The 23,156-nt window shown below is 42.0% G+C and overlaps 1 protein-coding gene across 3 annotated transcripts in view; it reads left to right on the top strand.

The window, feature by feature from the left end:
- Positions 1–23,156, top strand: part of Opcml (opioid binding protein/cell adhesion molecule like) — a 536,087-nt gene that overhangs the window by 498,760 nt on the left and 14,171 nt on the right. The window contains exons 4-7 of one of the 3 annotated variants that reach the window (XM_027945501.1): positions 20,517–20,654; positions 21,073–21,193; positions 21,671–21,822; positions 22,805–22,831. In XM_027945501.1, coding sequence (XP_027801302.1) covers positions 20,517–20,654; positions 21,073–21,193; positions 21,671–21,822; positions 22,805–22,831 — 438 coding nt within the window. The remainder of the gene's footprint in view (positions 1–20,516; positions 20,655–21,072; positions 21,194–21,670; positions 21,823–22,804; positions 22,832–23,156) is intronic. The other 2 variants (XM_027945504.2, XM_027945503.2) reach the window with 2 other exon arrangements.

Below are 23,156 nucleotides of genomic sequence, written 5' to 3'. Positions count from 1 at the left end.
AAAATTTAACCTTTGCTAAAGGGGATATCTGTTCCAGTTTTTGTTACACAATTAGAAATAGTTGTTACTTTCAAGCAACCATCCATTCCTTCTCTTGTCTTACAGTTACTTCTCTCAAATGTTTGGGTGACTGAAATCTAAGACTACCCCCAGAATGAAAAAAAAAAAAAATTACTCTTGAGCTTGACTGAAATATCCATGAAAAGTTCAGGGATTCAAGTTCTCTGACACTAAAGGATTTAGAAATTCTTCTGCTTTTCAGCTAGCAAGGAAAGCAGCTGATGTATTCCACTTATGCTACCATGGCCCTCCCAAGCCCCTTGGTAGATTTCTGTTCATGAGGATGATGACAGTTATATTAAGTGCAATACCAAAAATGAGAAATGTATAGGATATAATCATTAATAGTGGAGGCATTCCCCTGTGAGCATAAAGTGACTCTTGAGTTAACACCCCACTCACCTGTAGCAGGTAGGTTATCTCAGCTGAGTGAATACTATAGGCTACTTTTCTAGCTAACAAACCATGTGGCTTCTCTGAATCATCCATCCGATGGTGTATGATGTGTTGTGTGAATATTGGCAAGGTAAGGGAATGTTGTCATCCTGTGCTGAATTTAAGGAGTGTACAATTAAGCAGAGATTATTTAGACAAATCCTATGAAGCTCTTTTACAATGCCAGCATTTGGAGCTTTGGATTTAGATCAGGCCATTTAAGAAAGTAGCTGTTACATTTTAGGAGACAGAGTTTGACCTGTAATATATCTAAGTTTATGTGATACATTCTATTATAATGGTGTTACACTCTGTTCATAAAATTACAAATGTCTCCCAGGAAAAGGGTGAGTCAAATGTTATACTGTCAGGGCCCTGGGCATGTTTATTCAGTCCAGGGTCAGTGCATGATTATTAAATCCTAGTGGAAAAAAATAAATTGACATTTTAGACTGAAAATCACACCATTTCTAGGTGGTGTGCATACTGGCTATGTGCAGATATTATATGTCCCTACAGTCATGAAGCAATTTATATGCTGGCATGGATTTCCTACAAGTCAGTCCATTCTATTTCCTATAGAGCTGACTTGATTATATCTGAAAGCAGCCCCTCACTTCTCTGCAATAGATGCCATTTAATCAGTTATAGGAAGCCACAAACTCTACTTGATTCCAGCAATTGAACTAGTGCCAAGTCCCCCACATGCCCCTGGTGCTGGTTCCCTCATATCATCTGCTCTTGGTGCTCACCCTGAAGCCCTCAGAGGGGCTATCACTATGAACAGCGTATGGAAGAGGCAGCAGTGCATCCCAACAGTGGAGGGCAGGATACCGAGGTACTTGGTGCCTCCTGATTAGATATCAGTTCACTGAAGCTTCACCTTGGAAAGGTGGACTCTGGCTCACTGAGCATTTGTCCTTGCCCTTTCAAATCCTCCTCCCATCATGAACTTTTAAGATTAGTTTTCCTGTTGCTGGCCTCTCCTAGGACTTGGATGCAAATACTCATTTACTTAAACTTTATTTCTCATAGACTCTGGAAGAAGTTGCATTCATATATAAATAAATAGACATAAAAGGTGACTCTCAGATCATTTGGAGTCTTCAAATCATAGACCATATAAATGAGACTACTTATAAAACAATGTGCTTTGGAAGATCCAATTCAATAAGCATTCATTGAATGATGCAGTCGTGATGTCTTTTATGTATTTATCTATGGTAGTAGGAATTGAACCCAGGGGCACTCTATCACTGAGCTACAGTCCTAACCCCTTTGTAATTTTTTTGTTTTAATTTTAAATTTTGAGACAGGGTCTCAAAAAGCTACTGAGGCTGCTCTGTTGTATTAGTCAGATTTATTGCCACTGTGACTGAAAGACCTGATCAGCACAATTATAGAGGAGAAAAAGTTTATGTGGGGGCTCAAGATTTCAGAGATTTCAGTCCGTGGACAACAGACTTCAGTTCTTGGTGCTCAAGATGAGGCAAGATGTCATGGTGGAAGAGTATTGCAGAGGGAAATAGTTCACATGATGATTAGGAAGCAGAGCAGAGACTCCACTTGCCAGATACAAAATACATGCTCCAAAGCCATACCCCCAATGACCTATCTCCTCCAGCCACACCCTACTCACCTTGAATTATCACTCAGTTAATCCCTATCAGGGGATTAATTCACAGATTAGATTAAGACTCTCATAACCCAATTATTTCTCCTCTAAACTTTCTTGCATTTCTCACACATATGCTTTTAGGGTATACCTCACATCTAAACTATAACACCTGGAACTTGTGACCCTCCTGTCTCTGTCCCCTGACTCACTGGGATTGCAGGTGAGTGTCACCACACTCAGCCAGTCCTAGTATCTTAAACTGAAATGAAACTATTTTGCCTAGCATGTCTTTATGCAGAGTATGACTCTTCTCTTGATGAACATGTGAAAGTGAGAAACTGTCCTGAGAAGGCAAAACATGGATAGAGCTGTTGGTGCATGGCTGTAATTTCCCTGGGATTATTTAAAAGGAAATAATTTTCTTCTGGAACCAGAATTCACTAACCAAGATTCATCAGTAATTTTTCTCTGGAATCTAGAAAAAATTATAAAATGACCTACAATATTATTTCTACAATTTCTATCACCACTACCTTATTCATTCTATGCCCCTGCTTGCCTTTTATGCATCCCAGATCTGCTGTTGAAATGAGAATGTTGTAAGTCTGCTTTGAATGCCATTTATTCCACATACTGAGTGATGTTGCTTTGTCCCATCCCTCCCATCTGTATAGCATATACTCTTTCCTTGAAACCCTGATGAGGGTTTTAAACACCATGCATGGGGGGAGGCTAGTTTTTGCTAGGTTTATGTTTATTTATGAACAATCAGTCTTTTTCTCAGAGCACTAGATGATGCAAGACTAGGACTGGGTTTCATTAGTGAATATTTACTTTTCATATTTTTCATCAAATCTTTTGTGAGGCCATACCACATGTCAGGAATTGCATTAGGCACTGGAAATGAGATAGATGATCCTGAAATTTACAGAATCTCTGTCCCTGTAGTGGGAAATGTAGGTGATTAAACAGGTGTCTCCATGTTCATTGTAGGTTTCTCAACCTCAGCACTAGTGACATTAGGAGCCAGACTTTTCCTTTTCGTAGGTGTCCCCTGCACACTGTGGGACCATTGGCAGCATCCCTGGACCTCTGTCTCCTTGATCTAGGAGCATATCTCCCTGACCCCAATTATAACCAGTTATGGTGACCAAAATGTCCCCAAATATTAACAAGTAACCCCTGGGGATAGAATCACAAGGCTGAAAATCAGGACTCTAAAGTGACGAGTGTAATCATAAATGCAGGTTTTATGGTAGTCTAGAATAGGAACATCAGACAAAGACCTTAAGGTCAAGGAAGGTGTGTCCTTCAAGACCTAGCAGGAAACCAGGGGCAGGTTCCACCCTGAATAACACTAGCTAGGTTTAATGAAGGGATTATTTAGGAGGTGTGAATAAACCATACTCCAGGCTTCCTGATTAATAACAGCAGGGCTACTGAAGGCCCTGAGTTCAAAGGTGCAAGTGAGGCAGTTACTGAAAGAAAAAGGGAAAATTTGCATTGAGGAGTGGACTTGAGAGGGACTGTCTGTTTTGGTGAAGTGACACAGGCCTCAGAGGTGAACACATCTGAGCTCCCTATTTCCTTCCTTTGATCAACTGCTGGGTGTCTCACTGGACATGCCACCTAGAATCCAAAGGCAAGGGGGTCAGTTGGAGTACCTCATGGAAGTCAGATGCCCAGGAGAAAAAAAGCAGATGAAACAGGGGAGAACGATGCTGGGAGGATCAAAAAGGAAATCTCCAAATAGCAGACTTTCCTGAGGAGGTGACATCCCAATGGAAATCTGAAGGCTGAGTCAGTTTCCTGGGGATCAAGAAGCAGGGAAGGATTCATATAAAAAACACATATGACTTCTATTCTGTAAATTTCTAGTTAAATTCTTCAGGCCCTATCCCTCTGGCTGGTGATAAATACAATCTAAGGCAGGTTTGGGAAGACTATCTTCCCTTGTTAAAATACACAGAATGCTTTAAAAATTCTCAATTTTTTTTTTTTTAGTGTCTAGTAATGGGTTTATTGTCTTGAGCTCAAAAAGTGTTTGTTGAATAAAAGATCAAGGCAGGGATAGAGGGAGAAAGAGAAAAAAGGGGGGGAGGGACGGGTGGGCAAGTTGATCATGGCTTCTAGATCTAGCCTCATTGTCACACAGCCTCAGGAGCTGTCACTTGCTGGTGATTTGCACACGAAGTACACAGGTACTTGGCCAACTAAGGTGTCACCTCTAGAACCCCACGCCCAGACTGTCCATCCTCTCCCAGCCTGTCCCATATCCATTTCCATGAGCCCAGACTCTTTGTTTGCTTGTTTCTTTGAAACAAAAGCCTGGGTGGTAATAATCTGGGTGCCTAGCAACTGCCTTAGACCCCATGACATGAAAGTCATTAACAACCCGGAGGCAAGGAGCTCAGCAAGGAGAATACACAAAGCCAGCCTTGCACCTGTTGGGATGGGGGAGAGCTCACGCCTCCCTTCCCTTCCAGTTTTCTACAGCTCTGAGAACAAAACACAAATAAGTTTCACAGCAGATTAGACTGTCTTGTTATAGAAGAAGAGAGGGACAGAACCCAGAGAGCGAGCAAAGCAGTGTAGGGGAATTAGAGGCTATTCAGTATGGCATAGAAATATAAGAGGCTCAAGTTTGAAAAAGTGGTTAAGATAGTGGAAGATAGAAAGCAGGGGGCCCAAAGAACTTGGAAAGTCATTTAATTCATAGAATTTTTTTTTTACCAAGACTTATAAGGAGTCATTTTTGTAACCTTAGAACATTGAAGGTGTGCACAGAAAGATTTCCACCAACCTACATGAGGCTCTGAGATTAGCAGATGGCCCACATGTTCCAACAAGTCTGAAGCACCCAGACTATCAGGGACTAAATAGAGAACCTGCAACAAAGCAGCAGTCAGAGTTAAACACCAGACTCAGAGTACTCAGAAAGGTCTCAGTGCAAACGGTCAGCATTGCAGTGCTCCAAATGACACAGCCAAATAGCCAGTAAATTATGCATTACTTATTTATATGTACCTGGTCATGCATTGACTCTTTCGGAATGTAAACACAAGAGCTAAGTGCTTTCTTCAACACATCAGCAGGACTAGTTGTATAGGTATCTGACCCCTGGTCTTCTAGGGTGCTCTGTGCCTGTCACGGGAATTAACCTGGCTGCCTCCTCCCGTCCTTCCTGTATCCTGCTTCCCTCACCATCTCGTCAGTGTCCTTGCTAATTCGACAAAGTTAATACCTGATTAATAACTCCTATAATAGAAGAGTTCTTGGATGAGCTGTAGCTCCCATTTACAATCTGCTAGTGATTGAAAAATTATGTTCAGTTCAGTAATAATTGATGGAAATGATCTCTTCTTTTCTGCAGCTGATTTGCTTTGTAATTGTGATTTAATAATATAAATATCACTTGTTTTCTTCTCAAGATGAATTGCCTTCTGATTTGCTAAGCTCCAACCTTTTGGAGTTTTTTTTTTAATTTATTTTTTATCTCTTTGGTTGTTCTCATGAGATTCCAGGTGAAATGCAGTCCTTAGTTTCTCTCTCTCTCTCTCTCTCTCTCTCTCTCTCTCTCTCTCTATATATATATATATATATATATATATATATATATATACACACACACACACACACACACACACACACCATTGTGTCAATGGTTAGAAGAAATATATATTATTTTTCAACCATCTACTAACAGAAATTAGAACTAATAACACATTTTAGTAATCATCTAGACTGATCTCTTTGTATTCATCTTTGATAGGATAGGAGACTAGGGTAGCTAAATAACTTATCCAATTGTGAACAGAGATTGTTCACCAATCTAGTACAATGCTATTTTCTAAATGAGAAAGTTGTAAAAGAATGGCTATAAATTTTCCTTGCTCTGTTGAATGTTTCCCTACCTTACTTGTATAGGCCACACATACATCTGTCTCTGTATGCATGTATAATATATATAAAGAAATATATATCAAATATCATTTGCATTAATTCCATGATTTTCTATCAATATGCAATATTCTATAATTGAAAAAAAAACTTTAGAGTTGATAAAAGTGAAGTAAACTCAAGGCCACATCATGGCTTATTCCCTTCAAAAGTCTCCTTCATTGGAAGCCCTAATTCTTCATGTATCAATAGATAAGAGGCTCCCAGCAGCTGCTCTGTATGGTTTGGTAAACACCAACCCTTTCCACCCACACATCTTGATGGAGGATATTGCAGTCCAGGTTTATTGTGTTGGAGACTAGTCCCCCTTCCAATGTTCCTTGTCTCTCTCACACAGAATAACATTGCCTTCCAGCAAGATGGAGGCTTCATGCTTTCCAAGACCATAAAACTCAACCTAAGAATTCGAGCTAGAGGGAAAGATGTCCAGTTGTCTATGGGATTCTTCATTTTTTTCTAAGGAAAGATGTTAATATGAATAGAGACCTAGGGGGAGTGACCACTAAGTACAAGAAATTCCAGCAGAGGCAGGTGGATTTCTACACAGGGCCTGGGGAGTGGAGCTGTAGAGGCTGGTGAGCCCTTGTCTGAGCCATCACATTACAGTGTGCTCAGCAGCATCACCATCCAAAACCAGAGCCAGTCCAAGTACCTAGAGCAGAAACAAGATTAAAAAAAAAATCCACACCTTCACACTTCACTCTCCACAAGTTCATCTCCACATAAATACTGGGTGCTATTTGATGACAGGTATAAGAAACCCTGCATATTGGATCTGAAGGACCATCATGGACAGAATTAATAAAGAACAGTGGCTGAAGGATCCATATCATAAGATAGACAGATCACCTCTATATTAGGAGACTGAGGCTAGGTGAAGTAAAGTGCTCTGGGGCGGTGGCTGTTTTCATGATAGAGGGAAGACCAGAACCTTACATTCATTGCCTTCCATTTGTCCCCTCAGCACTTGGTTCTCATCTGGTGTATCCTTGGACAAGTTCTGACGGTGAACATGAACTGGATGATTTATGTAGTACCAAGCATCTTCATTTCCTCAGATGCCCTTTTCCTCATCTCTCAATATTTGTTCTCTAGTTGGAAGGATTATCAAAGTAAGCCATGCAACTATGAAGAGATAATTTTAGCAAAGGACGAGGAGGGCAGAAATCATAGAAAAGCATCATTTTCCTGCATTTCGAGTGTACCCTCGAACCCATGAAAATGGGCCTGAAATCATGTAAGTGGATGATTAGTTACACCTACAAGACATTACTCCAATCCACCCATCAAGAAGAGGGAATAAAGAACAGCTACTTGTCAAAATCTGCATGAATAGGAGACTTGGAAAGGAAAGGAAAGAATTAATTTCCCCCATTAACACAAGACATTACCCTCAGACACACACAGTCCTTCATAATTGTCAAAACCTCTCTTTCCTCCCTATCACCAAACAGCTATAGCACAGTAACAGATGAGAGCTACCTTAAAATTGACATAGTGTCTCTATTTTTTTGCCTGAGTTGTCAAGACACCAGATAAAGTGGGGGGCAATCTAGGGCAGTTATGCACCATCTTTTCTGACTACAGGGGCCTTACAGTACCTGATAGGTCAGGCAGCCTAAGCTGCTGAGCTTGAATTCTGTCCATCAACCCCATGATCTTCAGATTTCTAAACCTTAAGGAATTATTTAAGATTCCTGGATTGGGACCACATTGCTAGGTTATCAAAAATGGTAAAACAGTGAAAATGATAGTGACCTAACCTGATACACTTTTTGTATTTGATAGAAAAAATAATAATTGAGGCTGGGGTTGCTAAAAATTACTGATTGAAAATCACATATTGTGTTAGAACAAAACTAAGATTATATCCAGGTCTTTTGATCTCTAATTCAGTGGTTTTATTCATTGTTCCTACTACTGACATGGAGTTGTAGAAGGTCATGTGTATGAAGTCATTTCTAAGGTGACCAGGCTAGGAGAGGTGGCCTGGGGAAAAAGGGAAGTTTCTAGAGAGAGGTCCGCTTAAACTTAGTTCAATTTACATGCAAAGGGGATATCGAGTCACCCAGAATAGTTCAAGGTACAGATGGGAATTGCCCTTGACAAGAAAGTTTCCAATGGGGCACCCTTGCCTCCAAGAGCAGAGTCTGTGCCCTCTGAATGCACAGCTCCTAATCCTTTCCTCTCAGCTGGCTGCTAGAGCTGAGTGAGTGAGCAATGCTATCTCCCTGTGATGCTTCAGAGCCCAGACCTTTATGCTCCATGAAGTGTGCAGAATGTCTCTGGCTGTTGCCTGCATGCCAATTGGGCTGGGCCAGTGGGTATTTTGCCTGGAAGCTAATACATGCATTTCAAAAATATTAATGAACACTGATAATTAACATCATTGTCATGCGGCTGTTCTATTGGGAGCTAATAGAGAACTAAGATAAGAGAGAAAATCAAAGAAAAGGAAAGAAAGGGAGGAAACAAGAAGAATGAGACTGAGTCCAGGCCTATCTTCAAAGACTGGGCCATGCTTTTTCATAGAAAGGCATTTTCTTCAACAGCTTGGGAACACCCCAGGGCTGTTTCTTTTGGGAGTTTGGGCATCCAAACCATTTCAGAAAACTATAGATCTGGTATCTGCTCTGCCCGGGATTTGGGCCAGGATCCCTTGAACCCTAGCTGGGTTTCCACCCTGCATCAGCACTGCAGCCCTCTCTGGTTGGCTTTGGTTCCAGGCACCTGTTATTGTCTCTCTTCCCAATGGCCTACAAGCTTATGGTGAATACATGCACAGAGGATCTTTCTTGACCACTCTAGGAGAGTACTGCATGTACAGGTCCAAAGCATACTTGGAGGTAAACCACTGCCTCGCATTAGATTAAAAAGCATGGGTGCTGGCAACAAGCAACACCCAGGGCCAGATGGCAGAATTTCCACAGGCTGTAGGACCATAGCTGCCCAATTTATCATACAGCCAGTGTACCCTTAAGAGATGAAGACAACTGTTAATAATTGTGCTGGGAAAGCAGTTGTCAAAGGGGCTGTCCCAGGATATTCATTCTACAAAACAACAAATGTGTCATTGGTGTCAAAATAAAAACATGCTCATGTTCCTAAATGCTGTTTGTGAGCAATGCTATGTTCTAATTAAGTGCATGATTACATGATTTCATTGTATAAACTTCAGAGAATGTAACTTAGTGGTCATTCACTCAACGTGGCTTTTGGATGCAATGCAGATTTGTGGTGTACCACAAGTGTATGAAGAGGATGCTGGCAAAGCAGGACATACTGATGCACAGTCAACCATTTTTTTATAAGTAGATATACATGCTGAAATAACAATAGAAATACAGTACGGTATGCACATAAACCAGCATAGCGAGGTAGGTTTTTATTGCCATTATCAAGTATGATGCACTGAACATAATTGTGCATGCTATACTTTTATGCCACTGGCAGCGCAGGTTTGTGAACATCAGCTTAACAACAAACATGTCATACATTGCACTATGACAGGGAACATGTCACTAGGGATAGGGATTTTGCACCTCCTTAAAATTATATAGAACCATGGTTGTATGTATATAGTCCGTTGTTGATTAAAACATCATTATGTGGTGCAGGACTATAAATAAATCTCCAGGGAAAGTGAGTCAGATTCAGTAGGTGTTTTAATGTTTCCCAAAGCTTGCAAAAGCTAAATCATTGACACTGAGATTGGTGTATTATTGTAAATACTTAGAGTTCATACACACCTAACCCTGGCAGACTAAGACTCTTTAGGTCTACTGTGGGATCAAGAACTCACTTTTGCAAAGTGCCCTCAGTTAAGCCCACCCCCATGGCACAGCCTGTAATCCCAGCAACTGACAAGGCTGAAATAGGAGGATCACAATTTCTAGGCTAGCCTCAGTAGCTGAGCAAGGCCCTCAGCAATTCAGACCCTGTCCCAAAATAAAAAAAAAAAAAGTATATAAAAAGACTGGAGTTGTAGCTGAGTGGCAAAGTGCCCTTAGGTTCTGCCTCAAGTATCAAAAAATGTAGTGCTCTCATGCAATTCTTGGATTAGATAGTAACACTGTGGCTCAATACATTTTTGTTCCTCCAGAATATTGCTTTCTTCAAGAAACTAGGCCTCGGTGCCTGTCAATGCCTGCTTAGGCTTCTGCAAGTAAGACTGAGTCCACCTCTCAAGATTTATACAGATGACAGCATCAGTATTTCATTCAATGCCTTCATCAGGTCTTTTTGTTGTTTTTCAATTATTGAGTTTTATTTTGTTTTATAAATGCAGTAGCCTTACTGCTCAAAACTCTTTTCGCCTCTAGTTGTCAATACTGAAATAACTCTGTTGGTTCAGAGGGCAAATAAAATAGTAATAATAATAATAAAAAAAACCTGTAAAACAAAAGGTTTTCATATATCCTTAAACATTTTGTCAATAATTTAGCTATTTAGACTCTGCTATTTAAAAGTGGTGTCTTTTTTCCCTTTTCCCTCTATATTGTTTTGATCTGAACTGTTTGTGTTGTTTATATTAAAACACATTTTAGAATGTAAATGCTAGCTCCTTTATTTTTAACTCAAGTACATTACTCTGTTCATCAAATGGATTTAAGCTTCAGTTCTCACCCTCCTCATTTTCATTCTCTGTGTGTGTGTGTGTGTATGTGTGTCCAAATCTCTCTTCTGCCTCAGTCCGCTGCAGCAAAATAACCGGGGGTAACTAACAACTTGTGTAGATTGATACAGCAGGAGTGGGAGCCCTTTATTGTAGGACAGGAGGGGTATTTATACATTCCACACAGCTTATCTTAATTAACATAAACTAGATACACCAGTCAACCAATAAGGAATCTCCACACTTAATGGCTCGCTGGTGTTACTTCACAAACCACTCCCTCTGCAAAATCCAGGCGCCATCTTGACTTGTTTACAGACTAACATTTCCCCCTTTTATTTAATTTAAATAACGACCATAGTGGTTTTTACACAAACACCATAAATAATCTGCTACAAGCAGAAGGGGAGGATACAAAATGCCACAATACCAAGCCAATTGATGGCTCCATGCAAGAAGCCCTTGGAAAAATTATACCAGCAATGACACCATTAGCAAAGATACCGAGTTACAATTTGTTGTAGATTACAGTTTGTTGTCTCAGTCCAGGTAAAGCAGTGTCTCAATAGATTAACTCACAGTCCAGGTAAATCACAGTCCAGGTAAGTTCTGCAGGCAGCTAGCTTGATCCGAAGTCTCGTCCGGTTCTCAGCCGAAGTTTCGTCTGGTTTTCTGTAACACTGGAAATTTTTCCACGCTTGTCCTCACCGGCACTGGGATGAAGGCAGAACTCAGGCAATGATGCTAAAGAAAATCCTGTAGCATTCCACTAAGAAAACAACCTTCTGAACAATTTAGTACATTTCTCAAGGTTTTTTACATTTGAAATAAGCCTTAATAGTGCTCATTACTCATTAGCTTCCAGGTGTGAGAGAACCATTGTAGTTACTGGCCTTGGAAATGATCAAACTTCAGGGACAAGGGGTGGGGGGGCAGTCTTCTGCCTGCAGCATCCCGGGCAGCCCCAGATGGCCCTGGGGAGAGTCCAGGACTCAAACTGCTTCTGGGCACAGGGAGCAAGAGCCTGCGAGACTATGCCTCCAGGTCAGGTCTGGATTTGGGCTCTTGCAGTTGCATTCCAATCCCTAGGCGGGGGCGGGGAAGAGCCGGCTGCCACCGCTTGGAAAGTCCTTGCTGCGCCATGACCGGCTTGCACAAGTGGCAGCCAACAAGCCAATTCAGGCACTCTCCGGTAAAGAAAAGTATTCAGTAATAGCCTTTTGCTGCAACTTTTTTCCTGATAATCCTTCCTCCTCTGAACTTTCTTCTTTCTGACTAGAGTTCCTGGGCTTCCATCAACACATGTCCTAACTATTCTTGGTTCCACTGGGGTGCCTCTTTCCTTAGAAATTTACTTTTTAACCCCTTCCATATTTTCGTCACAAAGACAATACAACATTTCAAGACAAAACAAGACACAAACATACTGTATCAATCCTCTCCATTTTCTCAAAATGGCCATTTTTCCTCTCGCCCTGTCTGCCTAGGGACGAGCAGATTTGCTCCCGTCCTATCTAGGGACAGGCAGCTTTTTTTTCCGTCACTTACCCCCGAGTGTCCCGGGGCTCCCCATAACGGGGTCACCATCTGCCGCAGTCTGGCTGCAGCAAAATAACCGGGGGGTTATGAACAACTTGTGTAGATTGATACAGCAGGAGTGGGATCCGTTTATTGTAGGACAGGAGGGGTATTTATACATTCCACACAGCTTATCTTAATTAACATAAACTAGATACACCAGTCAACCTATAAAATTAATCTCCACACTTAATGGCTCGCTGGCTTACTTCACAAACCACTCCCTCTGCAAAATCCAGGCGCCATCTTGACTTGTTTACAGACTCTAACTCACTTCTCTGTCTGGCACATGCTCTGCACTTTCATTCAAAAGGAATGTGCTGCATCCTTCGGAGTCACTCATTTAGGACCACCCCCAATGGGCCAAAAGTCCTAGAATCTAGTTTCGTCCAAATTCTTCTATACATAATGATCCCATCTCAGAACAGAATACAAGCACAGTCTGTCTAAACATCCACTGTGGTTTTGAAAGAAGCTACTCTTGTCTTTATATTCTTGGTGGTTATATTTGGGGCTCTCAGTGCTGGGGACTGGCAAGGGCAGAGAACACTAGACCTGATTATGTGGGGGGTGCGGTCCTTGGCATTGCCTCCTCCTGTCCACCAACTGGGCAAAACTCTCTACTTCCTCTGTGTTTATCTTTGGGGCCAGTTATACCAGATAAGTCACTTGATGCCTTCTCTTCCTGTATTATTCTCAGTTATCCCCAATCAGAAGATAGGGGATAGAAACTGCTTCCATCACTCTCACCCATTCATAGAGGGAAGGACTTCAGACACTCACCACTGCCAGGGAATTTCTCTGTGCCCCCAGCTACAAGGAGCTTTATTGCTATACTTCTTCCCTTACTCAAAGCTCAAGGAACTTTCACAGGAACACATTGATTTTATCCTTAGCCAACTTACTGTCAGCCTCAGGGATGGCAGCCAGCAAGAATGCCCTGGAGGGGGCAGGCCACCCCTCCCCCAGGGAAGATCCTGGTGGCCACAGCCTGAGAAAGGTTGTCTGAGCCCAAGACAAAGTGCTTTTGTCACAGCCAGCAAGTGAGACATTGACCCAGAGGGCTGACTCTCCAAACCAAAATGACTTTAGCACAATTCAATTGCTTGTATTAATTAAGAGAAAATGAAATAGTGGGTTTATCACACTTTTCATTAACTCCAATGCAGTGAAGGAAAGAGTGGATCTGGAAGCCAGGAGCAGGCGAAGATGCTTGGCACTGCTGTCCACACTCCCTGGCTTAATTAAGGGTGGGGGAAAGAACTGCTTACTGCCAAGGGTTCTAAGGAGAGCTCTTTCAATATTCAGAGGAGAAAAATACAGGTCAAAATAACAAGAAGAAGAGAGGGGATTTTTGTGCAGATACAGAGATTCCTGACCTCTAGCCACTAGGTATAATGTGAACATATGCTGTATATTTAGCCCACACTAGATGCCCTAAGAACTTCAAAGTAGTGGAAAATGTCATTTCTGCTCAGGGTGCTTGCCATTCAGACAACGGGATGACTACTACATGGTATGGAGCAAACAATATAATAATCAGATTCTGTGGGCCCAACTGTGTCCCAAATGCTAAAACCTGATAGCAATTCCAAATGCAAGCATAGTCTCAATGTTTTTATCCTTCAAAATAAGAACTGTTGTGTCATGATTGGTAATCATGCCACGAGATCTCTAGGAAGGAGGAAGAACCCTACCTATTCCAAACACTCACATTTTTAGAAGGTAGCTTCCTTCTACCCTGTTCACTCTTTGTCTCCCCATGGAAAGGGGTCAACTAAAGAACATATTAAATGAATTGCTTGAACATCCTTTGGATCTAGTTAAAGTGGAATAAGACAATTATCTAGAAATAAGTACAGCACCCCTGTTTCCCTTCACCTTCCTGGCCAACATTTGCCTGAGTCCAGAGACCTTATGATCCTGCCCTCCATATTCCATATGGCTCTCATTAACACTCTAACCTGTGGCTGAGTACCAAAGCCATGTGTCCCAGTGTGCAAGCCCAGCTGTCATCAGCACACAAGGGAAAAGGCAGAAACCTCCATGTCAGCTCTGCATCCCTGGCCCAGAATTTAGTCCAGCTCAATGACAAGAAAGCTGGTCTTTTGATCTGCTCAGAGCTATTTTTGTGGTGATGTTCTGTTGGTCAATATCCTGGACAGCAAAAAAAAAAAAAAGAGTGGGTGGATTTCAGCACACTTCCCTTCAGGAAATTCTGAGTCCTTGCCTCATCCTACTCACCTCATAAGCAAGAAGCTTTGGGGTGGGTGGGCACAGATAGCCTTGAGTGCTTCCTTTTCTTGCTCCAGACCTCCATGGCAGGATTTCCAGCAAATACACAGCATGTCAGCCAATTCTCATGTCATTATAAGCATAGTATGCTCTTGGTGGGCACAAAGTCTTTGTTTTTTTTTTTTTTTTTTTTTTTTTTTGATAGCTAGGATTGCTGGCTAGCGTTGGTACACAGTAGGCAAAGGCTATTTCCCAACATGAATAAAAAAGCTTCATTGTAGCTTATCAGGCCAGAAATAATTATGCACACAATCGCCTGTATATATAGTTCCAACTTTCCAAATTCAAGATCAACTGGGATCATATATAAGGGTCCTTTCTGTCGGGCATCAGGGAAATTAATTCTCTTATTTTCTAGAAATTCTCTCATTTGAACCAAATAGACAACTGTGGTGCCCACAATCTCTTCATTCCCTCTGGCTTCCTTCGGGCCACGTACTTCTCCCTCTCTCTTCCTCCTCCAAGTTCCCCTTCTCCGTAATTTTTCCTGTCTTTTATGCCACCTGACACTCTCAGCCCTCCTCCATGATCTCATCTGCTGTTCACTCCAGCGCATGTTTCTCTGTGAGTCACCTCCTGACAGGTCTCATGGCAAAAGCTGTTATAGGAGCTGGCATTTAACCTCACAGAGCAGTTTCCATAGATAAAGCCACAGCTGTATGCAGCATTTATACAGAGACAGTGAATATGGGGACACCTACGGTGCAACTTTCAGTTATTTTCAAAAGAAAGGCCAGTTGAGCTTTGTCTCAAGGTGAGGATGATTATTTTGATGATGTGCGTAGTCAGGTAAGGGAACAGGCCACACTCTAAATTTGTTCCCAGGAGTTTCCAGGCAGAAGAAAATATATTTTATCAGGAATGTTAATGCAAAAATGTGAAGGCTAAAATCATTGACCCTTCATGTTTCCAAATCTAGGCTTCTTGGGAATTGGCTGAGAAATTAGAAGGGAAATCTGATGCAAGACTAGTGGCTAAGATGCCCCTGGCAGGGGACCCTGGGATGCACAAGAGGGGAAGCAGGTCAAGAAGCTTCTGGATTGTCCCCTGGGCTTCCTGGTAGATCTCTTTTTCTCAGATGTTTAGATTTATTCCCTCTGTATCACACCTTTCTGACCTACTCTACCTTATGTGAAAGATCTAGAAGTGACAAAGAACTGAAATATTAAACCTAATACAGAAACACACAAACTGCTTCAAGATCTGGATTCATGAGATTGCTGACCCCCCCAAGGTGAAGGATCTTTTCCCTAAATCATCTCTCCACCACCCAACGTGTCCAACACAACACCTTGCACATAACAGGTATCAATTAAATGACTGCCGATAACCTCAGGGACAGCAAGCAAGCAAAGCAGCCTTCTCTTTCTCAAACAGTTTCTCTGTCTGCTCCTGCACTGTAAGACAGAGCAGTTCCTGACTGTGGCTGTTGCATATTCTTTGTATTCTGTGACTGTGCATCCACAAGTTTGCTCACCCTCCCCCACGCATGCATACTATATCTGAGAGGCTGACCTCCCACATCCCCTGATAAATGGCACTATTTGTATCCTTGCAGATCTTAATCTCACTTATATAATGAATTGAACTTATCTTTTTTTGAACTCTTTCCTTGGAAGGCAACAACCATCCCATCCCCCATTTTTCCCCCTGCATTTATGCTACTCATTCAGAATAAGCTTTCTGTTGCTTTCAGTCATCGTATGTGATATGCCTGGATGCTTAGGGCAGGTTCATAATACCTCTTGGTTATTGGCTTATTATAGGACATTGCACCATAAGGAGAAACTCTGGGCAGACATGGTACACACACACACACACACACACACACACACACACACACACACTATAGTCTTGTAGACTTTAAAATAATCCCTTTTAAATGAGTGCCCAGAATCTTCTGGTGGCTACCTGGGCCATCTTGCCTATCCCAGCTGTCATTCTCCCCATCTTCACTCCAACAAATTCTTCCTTCTCCTCCTGTCTTCTTCATCCCCTTTGATTCTCTCAGATGTTTCTCCCAGCCCTGTATATCTACCTGTAACTCCATAGTTAGCAATGAGGCTTCCTGAAAGCTAGCAAAGGGGATTCAAACACTGGTTGACTTCTACCTCCTTCTCTACAGCATGGAATTAAAATTTTATACTGCAGCTAGAACCAGAGAGGACAGAGCAGGCATTCAACTTTTTGGTTTCCTAGGTCTCCAGGCATTTAGCAACCCAGATTGGTTGTGCTTCAGATATTTTGCCAAGCATTGAAAATAGTTAAGAACATATAAGTCTCCTTTGCTGGGCCTTTTCCTATTTTCCAGGAAAGGAGTCTGTGTTTATGGGGGATTTTGTTTGTCTATTTCTAATCACAAAGAATTGATACAATGTTTATTTTCAAATGTCTTGATTCCCATCCTCAGTGTATCTTCTGAGCCCTGACATCCTAAATTAGTGTGTCTCTTGAGATGCAAACTCCACAGGAATCTCAGTATGAGGGGTGCTCAGTGTATTTTCTTAACCAGATGCCCTTTATAGACTATATTAGTCAGCTTCCTGTTACTATGACCAATGACCCAAGGTACTCAACTTTTTAAGACAAAAAGGTTATTTTGGCTCACAATTTTTAGAGGGTCCTATCCATGATTGGTTGTCCCTGTTGTTTTTGTTCCTATGGTGAGGCAGCACATCATGGTGGGAGCATGTGACAGAGGAAGACCACTCAACTCATAGTCAGGAAACAGAAAGGGAGAGAGAGATGAAAGAGGAAAAGGGGCCAGGATCCCACTATCCTCTTTGAGGGCACATCTCTCCTGATCTCCAATCAGGTCCCACCTCTTAGAGTTTCTACCATCTCCTAAACAGCTCTAATTGGGGATCAAGCATCCACCACGTGGGCCTTTAGGTGACATTTAGGATCCAAACAACCACATAGACCTATATAATTGTGAGTGTGTGAGTAAGAGTGAACCAGTGTCCAGTCCTGTGTGCTGCCTGATGATGTCTGTGCTCAGTATGGTCTCCAGCCCAGCAGCATGAGCAGCACCTGCGCACTTGCTGGAAATGCAGAATCCCATACCCTGCTCCAGACCAACTGAATCAGAATCTAACTTCTAAAAAGTCCCTGAGGAATTTATATGCAAATTAAAATCTGAGAAGCACTTACTTTATCGGACGAACTTGACAAAATTCGTTTTCTCGCTTAATGAGGTAGTATTATCATAACGATCCCCATTTCACATGAAATGTATTTTTTTTCCTTCCTTTTTTTGCTGTCACATATCCATCCCATAAAAGCAGCATTGCGGCAAATGAAAATAAGTTCCCACATTCCAGAGAGTGGTCATGTTGTCTGGTAATTCTCCACAAAGGACCCAGGATCTGTCCTACTCATACAAATGCTCATGGCCTCTTCCTTCTTTGAAGCCACCCAGTGCCTTTATGTGAGTCAGCACTTCTCAGTTGATTTGCACACATTTCTCAGTTAATTGGCATGCATGGATGATGCTTTATCAGGAGGTTTTATCCATATGGCCAGTGTCCACTGTGCAGCATGAGTGGGTCTTTCTTGTTCTCCCCAAGGAAGGGGAAACAGTGACTCTGCCGGAGGTTCCTGCCAGGTCCTGGGCAGATAGCTCATTTGTTGGAGTAAATGCAGTGTGGTCCAGTTACTTCTAACAAATACTCTATGGTATATTTTCAAAGAATAATGGAGTCTTAGGAGGAAGAGACCAGAATTCCCATTCTGCCATTGTTATTCATTGTAGAAACAGTGAAGTGAGACTGGAAATTCATTTTGGTGTTTGATTTTATTGTTGCTTCATCCTTAAAAATGCTCACATTGATCAGCCAGCATTGTTCCAAAAGGAAAGGTAAGTTTTATCTTTGTTAGACTTCCCAAAATAAATACTCTCTGAATCCCCTTAACTCTGAGATTCTAAGAGAAAAGAAAGGGGGGAAAAAAGGATGAGAAGGAGCTTGCATTCCCTGATTAACCTTGAGGAGTCTGAATATGATCTAGTCTGGTAACAGAATGGCTGTTGGGGTGGAGTCCTTGAGTAGCAACACTGTCCTGAGATCTCAGCAAATGGGGCCCGCTTTCAGGTCCCTGGAGGTACCACATCCTGATGCTCTTCTGCAAAATGTTCTAAGCTCTTCTCTCACCCCTAGGGATAGGTGGGGTGAGCGATAACATTCAGGGAGGCATGCCCATGCTAGGTCGGGAGTGTGGAGTTGCTCTATCCCCCTTGGGAGACACACTTCAGACACTCTTCAGCACCTGGCAGACACTCTTCGCATGGTTTCTTCCAGGTTCCCCATTGACTCTGAACATCATACCCATGTAGTTCTTGGAGCCTTGTCACCAGGTGCAGGTTCTAGAAAGGTGGTGTGACAAATTCCTTTGGGTTACTGTAATATTTCCCCATGAAATTATGTGGGATTGAACTATCAGAAAAGAACTGATGGGGGAACTGTGGTCATGGCTCAGTGGTAAAGTGCTTGCCTAGCACATGTGAAGCACTGGGATCTATCCTCAGGACCACATACAAAATAAATAAATAAATAAATAAAAATAAAGGTATTATGTCTATCTACAACTAAAAATATTTTTTTTTTAAAAAAAGAAAAGTACTGTTCATGGTGATGACTTCTATTTTTATATAGATAGGAGCCCTGAAAAAAAAATATTTTCCTGGTGTACCATACTTTTTAGCAATGACTTTGCCAACAACATCCAAAGACTGACATTTCATCCTAGATAGATATGATCTAAGGTAGGGGATGGAGATGGGTAGTCACCAAGTGCCAAAGAGCAAATGAGCTGGGGATATGGGCACAGTGAGAGGTGGGAGGTCCTCAAAGCTTGGACTTGTAGCAGAGTCAGGGTGCCAAAGCACCTGAGTTCCAACCCCACCATTAGCTCCTCTCCACGGACACCTGGGCTGGACCCAGATATGGTTGAATAAGCACCGATGGTAAGAATATAACCCTATAGGGTATTGGGGAAAGTTATAAAGAGTTTCAATTGCCCTGAGCTCAAAAGGAACCAGGTAGCAGGTATATGAGAAAGGAAGATGGCTGTGCCTTCTTGACCTTCCTGCTGGCTGGGTTTTCACCACAGCCAGGTGTTTCAACAGAGTTCAGAAAATTTGACACAGGGGCTCTTCTCTCACACTGAACTATAGGGAATGGGATAATCAGAAAGGGAGAGGACCCAGATTGTTACAACAGCACGTAATGATGGATGAAAGCAAAGCAAATTTTGTAGTACTCAACTATTTTGAATCATGAGTTTCAAATTTCACAAGTGTTTGAGAAGGATAACTCCCAAATGCGTTCAAAATCAGGTATTAAAATACCTAGGCTGTTTTAGTAACCACAGATTTATCATTTGAAGCTAACTACCATTTATTTATGTTTGCAAATGCTTATTGAGAATCTAATACATAGTAGTCACATGGTGCTTTCTCATTCAGTTATTCTTCACTCTTTCTTCCTTACCGTTTTTTAAATGTTTTATTTTTTATTGGATAAATAAAAATTGTATTTATTTATTGTATACAACATGATGCTTTAAAATACATATTAATTGTAAAATGCCTCAATCAAACTAGTTATTCTCTACCTCAGTTTGAAACTAAACCAGTTGTTTTGATTTTATTTGTCTTAAAATGTAAAATATTCACTTATTTGTTCTGGAAGTAGTTAGTAGCTTGTGTTCTATATAACACATGTAAGAAAAATGTTGATATGCCTTTCTTATCAAATGTCTTTAAAAAGTTAAAGTGACTTGGCTGAAAGAACATTGATCCAAGACTCAGGCAGGGATTTCTCTCTTCACAGTGCCCTCCCTATATCGTTGATGGGCTGTTCAAACCCACTGGTCACGACCATAACTATTCTATCTACTGTGGCGCTGTTCCTGGTTTAACCGTCTCTCTATTGTTTTCTATCTCTTTCTCCCCAGAAGGCCAGGGCTTTGTGAGTGAGGATGAGTACCTGGAGATCTCTGACATTAAGCGGGACCAGTCTGGGGAGTATGAATGCAGCGCCTTGAATGATGTTGCCGCACCCGATGTGCGGAGAGTAAAAATCACTGTAAACTGTGAGTTGACCGGCCGTCCGAGAATTCTGGGGGAGAAGAGGGAATAGAGATGAGGGGGAGAAGAGGGAATGGCAGTACCATTTGCTGAGAGACCCACATTCAAGTGGCTGCCATCAGGAAGATTCTTTACAGATGGCTTTGTCCCATTCTTGCCTCCATTGCCGTCTGTCCATGGAGTCTTCCTGAGACCCTCAGAACTCTCAGCCAGTGGAGACAACTGCTAATTTAGACTTGGTCTGAAGGCCAGAAGAAGATGCTGTTCTCATCACAGTGTCTTACAGGGAGTTCTTTCTCTGTTATTTTACTGGGAAGGAATTGTGTCACCAGACACAGCAAATGGCTGGACATGCCTCTCATCTTTCACTGGAATCACTCTGTATGGTTTTGTTGTTTGTTTCCTTGTTTATTTTGTCCACAGACCCTCCCTATATCTCAAAAGCCAAGAATACTGGTGTTTCGGTTGGCCAGAAGGGTATCCTGAGCTGTGAAGCCTCTGCGGTCCCGATGGCTGAATTCCAGTGGTTCAAGGAAGACACCAGGTACCTCTGAACTAGGGCAGCTCTGAAGCAGAGCTGATGGACCATTCCTCACATGGAAGGAAGATGATAAAGTACAGGAGAAAGATAAGGCAAAATCAAAATGTGTTACAGCCTCCTTAGTGACAGAGTCTCGGTTTAGAACTAGGAGAATAAAAATGAAGTAAGCTGGAAAGAGACAAAATGAACTGATCTCGTTTCAGAATCTGAGATGAGTTTTAGATGTGGTAGTCTCTGATGACTAGAAATCAAAACATTTTGAGTGTTGAGTGTGCTTATCCTTTCATTTTTCCTCTTGGTGGAGTCTGTGGTACTTAGGGTTTGAGTTGGAGGGACTGAGTTACTTAAAGAAAAGGGTTTGGGGAAAGAAAGCCTCTTTACAGAATTTGTCTATGAGGTCTTTGCATTCTCTCAGTGCCCACTGTCTGCTGTTTCCTTCCTTTGGTGGGACCAGACCAACAGTACCTTCTCTTATTTCAGATTAGCCACGGGCCTGGATGGAGTGAGGATTGAGAACAAAGGCCGCATATCCACTCTGACTTTCTTCAATGTCTCAGAGAAAGATTATGGAAACTATACTTGTGTTGCCACAAACAAGCTTGGGAATACCAATGCCAGCATCACATTGTATGGTGAGTGCAGAACGCCTGGATGCAGTGGGCTCAGCCACATGGGGGAGCTCCAGGGACCCAGGAGGGAGGACAACATGATCTGCTTGGCTTGTGTCCATCCATACTACTCAAATCACCACCCTTAGCTAAGAACTCCTTCTCCCTGTCATTTCCCTGGCATGTGATACAGTGATGTTTGCAAAGTGATTCATTCTCCTGATCATTGAAAGGCAGTTTGTTCCTTTTAAAAGGACTAAACCAAATTTCGAATCCATTTGAATGTGGAAACAATAAAGAAGACAACCACAGACAGTTCAACTGTACTACCTTGTTAAGTTCTGCATGGACAAACCAGATATGATTTTAAGATCCAATACCTTCTACAATAAAATTCTGTGATTCTGGAGTTTTCATTTATGGTGTTAAACTAAGTCAACTGCTGCCATCTTGATTCTCATGTTGACTGCTGTGCCATATTCTCATTGACTGAGATGAATGGAGCAGAGGTCTGAGTCCTCACCAGATGACTGCTCTATTCACAACTCCAGCATGAGGCCCTCCTCTGAAGTCGTTTCTCCCATAGGACAGAAGTACTTCAGAGGAACTAGGTCTCAGGAGCCATGACTGGCCTCCTAGAAGCCCTTTCCTTTCTTAACTTCATATTCCCACCCCGCTATGTGCATATTCTTGTCCGACATTTCACACCATGGGCCAGGGCCAGCTTATTTGTGTGTGTGTGTGTGTGTGTGTGTGTGGTTTTTTTTTCTTTTTTTAATTTTTTTTTACTTGTGTATGTATGTGTTTATTTGCTGTGGTTTAGTTAGAGGGAAGCATCCAGTAAGTAGGATGAGGAGGGATCCATATTTCCATGTGCATCTCAGACCCTGAACAAGCTTTCAGCATTGAGATGAACTAAACTTTGTCCACCAACCATCTGAAATGTGTGATCTATGTCTTTGTTTTCTCTCTGCATTGTGTGTGCATTGTGCTGTGTGTGTCTTAGAAATAAGCCCCTCATCAGCAGTGGCAGGTGGGTACAGCATGTTCCTTCCTTCCTCTGCCTGCCTGAATGCTTATGCTTTTGTATATAAGCCTTCTTCAAAGATAGGCTTGCCTGCTCCCCATCCCTGATGTACTTCTCCATAGTGGATAGACTTCAAGGGGTATGGTTTGCACAGTTTAGATAACAAGCATGTAGAATATGATGGCTTACACACACACACACACACACACACACACACACACAGAGCTATAGAATATCATTATAAATCTCAGGGGAAGTGGTTTCAGCCCCCAAATAATAAACTTCTACTTGGTTGCCTCTAACAAGAAGGAGTATTTCTGCATACAGAAGT

Source organism: Marmota flaviventris, chromosome 9, assembly GCF_047511675.1.
Source record: "Marmota flaviventris isolate mMarFla1 chromosome 9, mMarFla1.hap1, whole genome shotgun sequence".
Classification (NCBI taxonomy): Eukaryota; Metazoa; Chordata; class Mammalia; order Rodentia; family Sciuridae; genus Marmota; species Marmota flaviventris.
The sequence above is the reverse complement of the archived record's forward strand: the minus strand, read 5'-3'. Positions and strand labels throughout refer to the sequence as shown.